The sequence below is a fragment of the Lutjanus erythropterus genome, chromosome 21 (genome assembly GCF_056507025.1).
Source record: "Lutjanus erythropterus isolate fLutEry1 chromosome 21, fLutEry1.hap2, whole genome shotgun sequence".
Taxonomy (NCBI): domain Eukaryota; kingdom Metazoa; phylum Chordata; class Actinopteri; order Lutjaniformes; family Lutjanidae; genus Lutjanus; species Lutjanus erythropterus.
In genome coordinates, this window is record NC_139337.1 from 13740792 (window position 1) to 13752657 (window position 11866).

The 11866-nt window shown below is 38.6% G+C and overlaps 1 protein-coding gene across 1 annotated transcript; it reads right to left on the reverse strand.

The window, feature by feature from the left end:
* Nucleotides 1-232: 232 nt before the first annotated feature.
* On the reverse strand, nt 233-11434 carry ropn1l (rhophilin associated tail protein 1-like). The gene is made up of 6 exons (XM_084747216.1): nt 11308-11434; nt 9773-9905; nt 8837-8960; nt 7065-7226; nt 6253-6428; nt 233-1356 (listed from the first exon to the last, which is right to left on the reverse strand). Exons 2-6 carry the CDS (start codon nt 9901-9903, stop codon nt 1245-1247), a joined length of 705 nt encoding a protein of 234 aa, XP_084603342.1. The 5' UTR covers nt 9904-9905; nt 11308-11434; the 3' UTR covers nt 233-1244.
* Nucleotides 11435-11866: the final 432 nt, after the last annotated feature.

The following is an 11866-nucleotide window of genomic DNA, read 5'->3' on the forward strand; positions in this document are numbered from 1 at the left end:
GATTAGAAACTCTTCATATTATTGACTAATCACTTAATGAGACTGGGACAGACAACACTGTCTATTCAGAAGCTAAGGACCACACTCCAATCCAGGGACAGAGAAGACTTTTGCAGGCGGCTGAATAGGAGAAATTCAATAGTCCACAAGTGGTAATTAACTAATTTTAATCAGCCAGCAATGGCCCTTAATTAAGTTTTTGTGATATGTGTGTATAAGAACAAAACACAGCCTGGACAAATCATGCATTTCATGTATTGTTAGCAAATGCTGTTCAACCTTCTAGACAAAATCAGTATTCATAATAAATACACAAAAACATTACATAGAATAGAACAATCTATGCTGTGAAGTGTGACAGCACAGAGTGACGCCACCAGATAAAAGTCCAATTCTTCTTGCAGAGGAACTAATCATTGTCCTCTTACACACAAACACACACACGTGACCTCACTGTGATGGTGAGGCAGAGTGGTGAAGCCAATGCGTAGGTGTCTTAAAATGATGTTCCTCTAATGGTTGCAGGGTACCAGCTCCAAACAAATCCCAGAATGTGCTGAAATCAAGACTCCTCCAACTTCTCTCATGAAAAACAAAGCAATTATGTATATTTTTGCATGGAGTTCAGATCTCAATAAATTAATTTTACATCTGCTAATGTGTGTCACAGTGGGGATTATGAGATCATTGTTCCATTAAGAAGTAATGAGGCTTAAAAAGAAAAATGCTTTGGGGGTGTTTGCTTGATTGACAGGTGCCTGTCACAGGCAGCCATGGAGGTTTCAGCTTGTTCATTCCATCTCAGCATTAAGACACTGGCGAGTGGTATACCAAAATACAGGCTTTAAAACGGGTGCCCAAATGTTTTGTTTGACACGTCTTTCTTACTAACAAAGAAAGGGATTAACAATTAGTTTTTCCATTGTTTTGGACTAGAAACATCCAGTCAAATCAAATCATATGATGGGCTGACTTTGGCCCACAGGCCCACTTTGGGCAGCCCTGCTTTAAACGGTCCCTGGAGGAAAGTATGGGTAATGTCAGTGGTATAATGTCCATGATGATTGCAGGTTAGATGCATCAGATACAGTGCAGTGGCAGGCATTTCCTGCTGACTCTCTCTTTTGGTCACACCAACATACACATACTGCACACTGCACTCACCAGTAGATCTTTTAGGATTTGATTCAGCTTTCACTGTTAAAATCAAGCTTTAATTTTGAAAGTTATGTATTTTATCATTCTTATTCAGCTCTTGAGGTTCCTCTGGGAAAGTCTGATGAATCAGAAGCAGTTGAGTTCATATCATCCCGATGGATGAAGTCCAGAGGTTTTATCATCCCATGTTGGAGCTCCCTGGAACACATAGCATGCTGTTAGACATCTATGACATACATCTGAACAGAACAATCTATGAGCAATACATATACAACTGAGCAGCTGGCAAAAATGTCCTAGTTCCTAATAGATAACGTATTCAAACTAATGCATAGTAATACAAACTGCCAAGCCTCACAATGAATTCTAGACTAACTGAGTCATGTAAAACAACATATTAATGTTTATATAGGCAACGTGTAAAATATGGTCACCTGTAAAAAGGTAACTCCAAACAAATAGGGGGCAGCTTATCACCAGAGTAACTGCTAGCTGATCCTGACTATACTGTTTGCTGTAATCATCTTTGCTGTCTATCACCCTTGAGACACAGAGTGGAATTTCTAAACAGGACGGGCCAGGACTAGCTGCTTAGCAATGCTAAGTTTAGTAGATATCTCTGCCATGCAACAAATAGATTTCTGTGACATTCTGTTGATATTTTTTTTTTAATGTTTTGAATTAAAATTCTTCTTTTACACATTGCACCTTTAAACAAGTTCCTACAAAACAGAGAAGAGCTGTACTGAGTACAGTAGAGCTGACTGATAAAATATCCATGTTCTGCAACTTCAGAGTACAGCATGAATCATGTTTTCCCTTATCCTTACCCTGAAATCTGTTACACAACATCTACAGAGAGGAACGCTCAAATGGAGCCTTTGTGTCCGCTCTCTCTTCTCCTGTCTCTTTTGCACTGCTCTGCTACATTCGCCGTGTCCCTGGAGATGTGATGTTATGAGCAAAGCTTGAAGAAACAGTAAAGGTTGTGCAACAATGTCCACCCCAGAGCTGAGATTCCTAAACCACTGACATCTTTGCAATGACATCATGTCGCTCCCGAGTTCCAGCATCCTAAAACAATGGAGCATACAGCTCTCAAGCTGCACTGTGTGAGCATTGTACTACGAGACGATGCAACTAAAAATATGTTTTAGTTGCATGGTAGATTGAGGATAGGCCTACAAATTCTCTGTGTGAACATATCACTGTTTCAGGGGAGATGTGACCTGACAAGATCACTCACTTTTCATTAGATCAAGAGGAAGTGGTGTCTCTAATCATGCACATATGCCAGTTTTAATGGTTTCAGTTTTAGTAAGAAAATTAAAACAAAGTAGTTTGGTTTGAGACAAAAGAGTGTTTGTGGTTTGCTATTGTAAGAGTATGGTTTTATTTATGCTTGAAATTATGAAATTATGCTTGAAGGCAGACATAAAGAGGGAGGAAAGTGAAACACTAAAAAGACAAGTTTCTTAAAGGAGCGAAGATCTAGTTTTTTTCAGGTACTTTTCTTTTGTAATAAATAACCATTGTGAAAACTTTTAGTTTCCAGTAAAATTAACGGGATGGTTCGGATTTTCTGAAGTAGGGTTGTATGAGGTACTCGATAGTTTGTGTATTACTTACAATAGATGGCAATTGGCACACCTCCAGTTTGGAGAAGCAGCAGAAGTAGAAGTGTAGGAGCTTAAGCAATGTACTGCTGTGGCATGTACTGTAAGTACTACACTAACTACCAATAAGTACCTCATACAACCCCACTTCAAATAATGTGAATTATCCCTTAAAATAAACTCCCACTGGATGTCCTGATATTGATACTAGCAACAGACAGTACCTGTGTATAGTTTGAATAAATGCACAAACTGCTGCAGTCCCTTATGTTTAACAGGTCAGCAATGTTCAGCATCATAAACACAATCCCTACAGTTACAGGGCCACTGGAAAGTACCAACTGGAGAGGTGTGACCTTCTAGGAAGAAGAAACTACGGCCCTGAACCAAAACTGAAAGTTCCTCATTTTCTAAATAAAGTTTCTGTCTTCCTGGAAAAGTTTATCAGAGCTGGTCTCTATTTCTACTGAGGAAAAAGGGTTTAAACCTCATTGAAAAATCATGTGGTGGTTCACATGCACAATGGTTGTAAACTCAACTGTAAAAGAAATTAACAGTAACACTTTTGATTGCTGGAATGACAAATCTTTGCTACCAACACCTCAGTTTGGACTCCACTTGAAGACAAACAATCTATTAATTATAAACTGTATTTTCCTACCAAAAATGTATTCTGAGCAGATTAAAATCAATGTTGAGTTATTTTCAACACACTTTCACTTTCACAGTTTTACATGAAGTTTAGATTATTTATCACAGTCCTAGTGGGGATGTCACCAGGGTTAACTTAGCTTGGGTTGAAATCTTTTCAACAGACAGCCTATGTTAAAAACTGGGGGCGTAGTGTTTGAAAGACGAGGGCATTTTGGAGGCAAGGAGGGTCTAATGAAATACAAAGTTGAGCTGCATTATGGGAAATGTAAAATAAAAATCCAATATAAATTTTCAATGTCCCTTTAACTAAGTCCTTCACAGAGAGATCTCTGTTTTAAGCCTTGACAAAATTCCTTTTCTGCTGTGTCATATGGGTGGAGAGCCTGCAGTTATCAGGTTATCAGGGATTCTATCTGTCCTCCAATCCCCTCTGACTTGGCCACAGTGGCAAACCTGCAAGGGGTAAGCTTCGGTGTGTGTGTGTGAGTGTGTTTGTGTGTATCCTCCACTCCTAAAACCTACTGCCAACTGTGCCTGAACTGTGAATTCCCACTGATCCTGTTTCCTGCCCTGCCTGATGAAATACTCACAAAATAAAACAACTTCAAGTCTGCATGTGTGTGTGTTAGGGGAAATACATGTTCATAAGAAAAGAGTGTCATATTGTGCCTCTGTGGCCTATGATCATTCTCTCATGCGTCTTTTGAAAATGAGCGAATGTAAAATGATGTACTGACGTTTAGAAAGACTGGGTATGAGATTTATGCGTGTGTGTGTGTGTGTGTGTGTGCCTGTGAGATTTCTCGGCCCTGCGTGTGATTTCATGTAATAAACTTGTCTGAGGGCGCATGTGTACTTGCCCATTTACAATATTGCATGGAGGAGTGAACAAAACTCAGGGGGTTTTTAGGTCTTTAACACAAGCTGAAAATCACGCTCTTGCACCCTCTGAGCTTATCTCCTTACTGCTCCTCTTTTTCGTTTGCTGGGTGAAACGAATACACCAGCAGAGAGGCCAAATGAGGTAAGGCTGCAAGCTGATAAGTTGTGTGTATGATAAATGAACTTTGGCTAACCCAGACATAAGGAAACAGGCAATAAAAAGCATACACACACACCTGACAGTTTGTGTAAGGCAGCTTTGTGCCCCTCTCGCTGCTCATTAAAAGATTCCAACCTGACTCAAAATAGCAGCTTCGTTCAGCTGGACAATGATGAATAATAACCCACTGTGCCTGATGCTAACAATTAATTGGTCCAATTTCTAGGTAATGAAACAACAGCTGTGCTTGAAGGAGCATTAGCAGCCCCATTTATTAATTGAAACACTGTCATTTTGTTACTTCTGTTCCTTCCTTCCTGTCTTCCTTTGCTCTCCTTCTCTTCTTCCCTCACTTCCTGCTGATGTAGAAGTTCGAAACCTGAATCATGCCATTCTGCTTGTTGCTGTCGGGCAGAGAAACCAGTGCATCAGTGCAACAGCTCTACTCAGCAGCATAGGGATTTTCACAACAGTGAATATCACTATCTCACAACTTCATCTGAGGCCAGGGAACCTGGCTTAGCTCTTAAACTCTCTGTGCCTCTTAGCCTACAGACATTGACTGGCAGAAATGTGGGGCTGAACACAGCTAAAGCAGTGTTCAGCACATCTAGAGTCCTCACAGCAGAAAACAAATTGGCACCATCACCTTCATGTCCCTTATTAATCACTATAAACTGGGTTGCACCAAAGAGGATTGATTGTTTAAACCTGATTAAATCATGGTTTAACTTTAAATTATGTTGCACTAAACTTTTAAACTAGCTTAATATTAAGAAAGATTAAATATAAAAGTCTCTTTACACCTCAATTTAGTTTTTACTCTTAAATTTTATTCTGTTGCATCAAACCTTTGAACTCTGATTGATTGGGTTTATTTTGTTAAGTTCGTAAAACACTGCTGGAGTTTCACAGGAAAACAGTGTTGCAGAATCTCCCAAACTGGTGACCAGTTTTTAAAAATTAAAAACAAATAGGAAAAAAAACAAAATAAAAGGCCTCCATACTGCCTGTCTGGCATAATCCAAGTCTACTAAAGCCCCAGCATGCAAGTTTTATGTAACTTTTTTTGGTCAACTTGGCCAAACAAACAGTATGGAAGCATTTCATGTTTTTATTCTGATGTTTTTTTTGTAGACTCAAAATACAGCAACTGATGAGTACTGGGCGCTGGACAGAAGAACAAATACAAAAATGTTTATTTTTTATTTCTTTTACATTTGAAAACTGGTCACCATTCACTTCCATTGTGTGGGAGAGTCTACAAGGCTGTAGGTTTAACTTTCAAAACAGCTGCCTTTTTGAGACGGATTGAGCAAAATAATCATGTCAGAAGAGAAATTAAAGCTTCTCTGCCAAAGCCCTCATGAGAAGGCTCACTAGGATAACAAGCTTTTTAGCTAGCTAACAATGTAACTTTTTGTTAACTTTTTAGCTAGCTAGCATACAATGTAATGTTTGACAATACAGAGCAGCTGAAAGTTGGAAAAATAAAAGGAAACTGTACCTGCAGATAACGAATGACCTTGATGACTGACAATATTCATAGACCAGGCTAAAATAAGAACTTTTTATGAGATTTGACTGGAGATGAAAAAATAGGGAACTTATTCAAATGAGAAAAATAATTAGGCTGGGTAGCATCTCTATTCGTGATGCATATGAAACAGCCTCATCTTCCACCACCTACATCCACTCTGCTTATTACAAGTGAAAGTAGTGAGGTAGGCTTCATTACTATAATTCTCTAATTTGAGACAGACACTCACAAACGACACCTACACTTGTGCCTGCAGGCTGCGAAGGAAGTTGTCAATGTGGTCCTGTGACATGTCTCCGTCCACGTGAGCCAGGTAGGTGTAAAGTTTGACAAACGTGCTGAATGGGATCCTCGCAGCCCCACCCTCCTCATCCTCTGTCAGGATCTGACAGGCAAACTTCAGAGAACTCAAAAGGGTCTTAGAATATGTATATAGAGAGAAAGAGAAGCAGACAGTAGAGTTTTGACAAAAAAACAAGACACAAAATGAAAAAGTATGCATTCAGCATTCAAGGACCATCACATCTTGTTTGTGCATCACAAGCACACACTGCAAATACACTTACATGCACACACACCAGCTTGCAGGCAGTTAAAAAAAAGTCTAGTCAGTGTAGAACATGACTGCCCCCATGTGGTTACTGTGGTCAACAGCCTCATACACAGCAGCATCCTCTCCAAACTACTGACACTGAGCATATCATGTTGGTGATGCTAAGCTGCATTTGATTTTGCAGATTCTAAGCCATTGTCTGTAAAGTTCTTTGAAGCTTTGAAGCAAAATCATTGGCTTCATAGCATTGCAAAGATTCAAGCAGCCAGAGAAGGATTTATCCAGTTATTCTTTATGGAGCCTCGGGACCCTGATGGAGAAGCCTGGATCATGCATGTCTGGATCTAGTTTAAACATGAGAAGACCAGACTTTAAAATGAACAATAAAGGTGCTGCTTGGGGATCTCCAGCTGTATTTTGCAACACAGTAGGTGTTAAGGCTCAAAGGAAGTGGTATAAAGTGGTGTTAGCATTTATATCTGGCCTTATGTAACATCTCACCCCTCCCAGAGCACTGCAGCCCAAGGCGAAAAACTCCATCCAGTTGATGTCTGAGGTAAAGCCGCCCAGAGACAGCAGCGTCTCAAGCTGTTCCATTGGTAGACAGAGACCCTTCCATTTCTTCTGCAGTTCCTGCTTGTTGCACATTGGCCCAGGGGACAGCTAAGATGGGGTCAGAGGAGTGGAGGTTTTATGTGAGGGAGAAGAAAAATAAATGAGGTCATCTAGTTTACCAGATGACTGTAAAAAAAAAAAGAAGTAGTAATTATTCTGTATTATTTGTTGAAATAAACAGCAGTATTGCACCTAGGGAATCAGGCACCCATGCATACTAATGCTCTACTTATCAGCAAGACTTCCTTTAGTTATGGTAGACTTTTATGTGTGGAAAGCCTTGCAATTAAGACACAGCGAGGAGAATACATAAGAAGAGGGGTTTATTCCCACTACAGCTGGTAGATTAATATGTAAGCTTCATGTGTGAGTTTTAATACTCTAAAACAACAATACTATTCTGTATTTGTGCTCAATTTGTGGCCATGAAGTTAGCAGACTGCTCTTTACTTTGTGAAATTTTGTAAAGTGAGGACAGTTTAAAAAATTAATAACTTTGTAATACTAATATTACTTGCATAAATACAGAAAGAGAGCAGCATCCTCACAAGGTTAAGGCTGCTCAAGTATTGGCCTTTGAAGAAATATTAATTTTTCAGCTCTTTTAATGAACACACCACACTGTGATGCCAGTAGATGCTCCAGGTAAAATAAAATGGGTTTACAATATTAAACTTTAATGATCCACATGGGAAGAATCGCTGCAATATGCAAATACACACAAAACAATTAAAGTGTAAGCAAATGTGGGCATTTAACTTGCAATGCAACGAATAATTATGCTCATAGAACATAAGGTAAAGTAAGCTTTACATAATATAATCTGTGCCAAAGAAACTAAAAAGAAGAAAGAAGGGTCATTACATCACTAATGCACCTTCTATGCTCTGCTTGGTTTCTGTTCTATTGACGCTTATGTGAGATGCATTGTTGCACAATTAAAAATTAATTTCTTTTTATAAATCCTGGTTTATTGATAAAAAAACCAAAATCAAATGAAGTTTAAGCAATACGGAGATGCTTGCTTACCAAAATTAGAACACATGATAAATAAATAAATACATAATCGAGTGTTGTTGACACCTAGAAATTATAAAACAGGGAAAATGTTAATTTTTGGTTGCTCTGTATTCCTTAGTTAGCCTACTCATGATGGCCCGACAGAGAAGCTGTAATTTCTCCTCCTTTGAGAAAAACTGGTCGGCTGATTTAGTGGAGCAACACACAATTATTTTGCCAAACCATCTCAAAAAGGCAGCCACTTAAAAGGTTTAATCCTCCTCAAGCGTAAATTTAACGTTGATACTGGCTCATGTTTTAAATTGGCGTCTTAAGTTTTGGTGCAACAGAATTAAATTTAGATTTAGAGTATAAACTAGACTAAGGTTTAAAGCGAGGTTCCATTGAAGCTTACAGGAGATGCATGGTGCATTGATGCAACAATACCAGTATCAGGCGTCGGTCCAAGCATAGAATGTTTGTTAGTGATATAATGAAGCTTCTCTCTTTTTTAGTTTCCTTGGCCTGTACAGGACATGCAAATGAAAAACAGTAAAGCACACAGGAAAATATACAATACATTACTTACATTGCTTTTTTCCAATAGCAACAACACAAGGCAAACATTTATGCAATCAGTCTTGCCGTAGAGAAAATACCTGTTTATGGAGAATCTTAAGTAGACCTGGAGTCAGCCCAGTGTCTGTCTTCTGGGTGGCAACGTTCATCTCCAGTCTGTCCTTGACAGGCAGACATTCTCCTTTAGACATTGCACTGAAGTATCTGGGAGAGGGCAAACACACACACATTAACACACATACATTATTAAATACTGTGCATAGCCTTACCCTGCTTGTCACTCATCCTGCCTGCTCCCCAAGCATGCCAATCAAATAAAGTGATAAAAGTAGACAATGTCAAATCAGGCATGAGTTGGCTTTAGTCCAATTTGATGAGTTCTCATGAGTACCATCAGTTGAATAAATCATCATGTGTTGTAGTTTTCTTTGTCTGCAGTTTAGCGATATTCTCATTATGCTAAAGGGCATGCTCTGGCTTATCTTACTTCAGTTCAAATAATATTTTACAGTGAACTTAAAGGCAGGATGACTTTCAGCGTTTCTGTGAGGCAACAGAGCCTGGTGTTATTTTAATAGCATATAAACATCTTGTAACCCAGGAGACATTTGAATTGTTTTTATTTCACCATATGGCTCATGTTTATTGTCTTCTGCTGTAAACACTGCCAAGCTACATTGGCCAATAAAATAGTAGATGATATGACAGCCCTTGGGGGTACAAAAAAACTTAGTGTATTTAAATTTAACCCAGTACTTTAAAAGTGCTGTTTCTTTGTGGGAGAAAGTCGGATAGTTTAACTGCTGCAGTAACACTGAAGCCCCTGGGATCCAATTACAGCCAGTCAATGCAAAGATGAGAGACGCACAGGTGAAAAGGGTATGGCTTTTCATACAGCGGTGTTGCCTGGAGATGCTGTTTATGGCGTTGTTTAAGAGATCAAGATTGGAATAAAACACAATCACATGTATCACTGCCCTCTATCCGAACCGCCACTGACAGCGATTAAAACTTACGCCACAGACCACAGCAGCAAATCCTTGGGCTGTGTACGGATGGCTGCCTTAGTGAAGTTTTTGAGGATGTCTGGCAGCTCGGGAGGGATGTTGATTTGCTGGGCACAGTAGATTGTGTCTGAAAGAGGCATGGCTGCAATATAAAACATTGCAATTTAGTCCAATTAGCAGATGAGATCTAGCAGACAGAAGATCTAAGAGAAGATAAAAAAAAGTGGCAGCTCCCTGGCCACTGCGCACATTGACAATAACACAACATAAAAATCCAATTCTGGCTCTATTGACTTGAAGCTATCCAATATTGTTGTTACACAAGGGAAGTTTGAGAGAAATACAGAGGAAAAGGCCAAGAAAACCACATGTTTTATAGAGATACTAGCTGGAGAAGCAACAGAAATGTGTATTTCCTGGTGACAAGCTGTTTCTGTATGATAAAAGAAACCATGCTGGGGAATATGCCCTGTATACAGATATGGGTATTCAATTAAATTGAACCTTTTCTCAATTTAAATGTTATTACAAATTCAAAAATTCTAGGTCCAGATGAAAAACTAAAAACTGCATATAATAAGTTGCAAACAATACAATACGGTCATCAATTTGACATGTTTCTTTGAACAAGAAAAACAACATGAAAGAAAAAGGCTAATAATTTTATGTCTGTGAATCTGGCATTAGTCACCCAATAGGTGTAGAATAGGCCAAAATCTGGCCCCCTGGCAGGGTGCTGGAAGGCCATCAGGTCATTTAAAATAAACTGACACATGGTCTTTCCCAGGAAGGCAGCATGCAAGGAAAGACAGCTATAAGATGAAGCCTATCAAAAGCCACACAAAGGGAATTAGGATAATTCTGATCTCATGATGTGTATTTAATACTTTAAGAGCTAAAATATGCTATTCAAGCTCTCCCTGATATGAGCAGTTTATTCATAGTTTGTGTTTATACTATTTAAAATGTTATCAAAGCATTTACAACTAAAGTGTCGTAAAATATCTGATTTATCTGTCAATCCTTGCATGAAGTTAATTTAGTTAATAAGTTCATTTGAAAATAAAGAATTTGAAATAAAGATGAGTTGTAGGGCTTTTAACGTTTAGTCGCTTTCTGTTAGTGTTAATCAACATTATTATTTACGTCTGTTTATCAACTGGTCCCTTGTTTCCTGCCAATCTGCTCCATAAACGAAAAATAAAGAAAACTTAAGGACATAATGTTGGATACAGGTAACTAACTAGCTTGTAGCTAGCGTTAGTTCCTTTAGCTCATGAACAGAGGTCTAGCATTACTAAACAGCGGGTCCAGAAAATCAATTCCGTATTGACAAATAATTTCTACTTTTCGTTACACTATAATAGAAAAAACAATAACCAGTTTTGGTAGAGTTTTTTTAACCTGCTCGGTTAATTTAAATGCATTAATATTCCTTAAGGTTAACGTAAGTGAACTTAATGCTACCGGTGGCCACAAAGTGATATAAGTTAGGAAATGTCGGTAGCGTTGACTGTTACGTGCATTAAAAATGGGTACGTTACCTGGTTTGTTGAACAATAAAGGATGACCAAGAAAAGGCAAGTAAATTTAGCTAAAATATAGTTGGGTAGCTCAAATTTAGGCCGAGCGCTTGATGTATTGCAGCGTTGTCGCATAGCAACGGCTTTCGTCTTCTTCTTTTATGGTTGAAGGCCGCGTTAAGTGCATTACCGCCCCCTTCTGCTTAGACGCGTGGACAGTTTACTTTTCAACCCTGTTTAATAAAACATTTGACTTATTAACGTTCAGAGTACTATTTTTTACTTTCATCAAAGTACATTCCACACAAGTAGTTAATTTAAATGTAATATAGGGACAGATCATTTTGTTGGTTACAGATACAAATAATGACACCTTTGAGCACCTCTACTGGAAAAAGGCTATGACAATGTTGACAGTCTTGTTATCCTGGCATGCAAGAGATTAAACTGGCACAATTTAAGGTGTCTTTCTTGTTAGAGTAAAGCTTGAACTGTCATCAGATGACACACATTTAAATAAACAGAAACCATTCTGTGTCAACACACACATTTATTGAAGTGATGCCATAAACAGGCAAAA

Excerpts from the sequence above, each read along its gene's own strand:
- ropn1l (XM_084747216.1), bottom strand. The coding sequence starts at position 9,903 with ATGCCTCTTTCAGACACAATCTACTGTGCCCAGCAAATCAACATCCCT. Across the intron at positions 6,429-7,064 it reads GCTGCAGTGCTCTGGGAGGG|ACCCTTTTGAGTTCTCTGAA; the intron begins GTGAGATGTTAC and ends ACATATTCTAAG. Across the intron at positions 1,357-6,252 it reads CGCAGCCTGCAGGCACAAGT|GGAGCTCCAACATGGGATGA; the intron begins GTAGGTGTCGTT and ends TATGTGTTCCAG.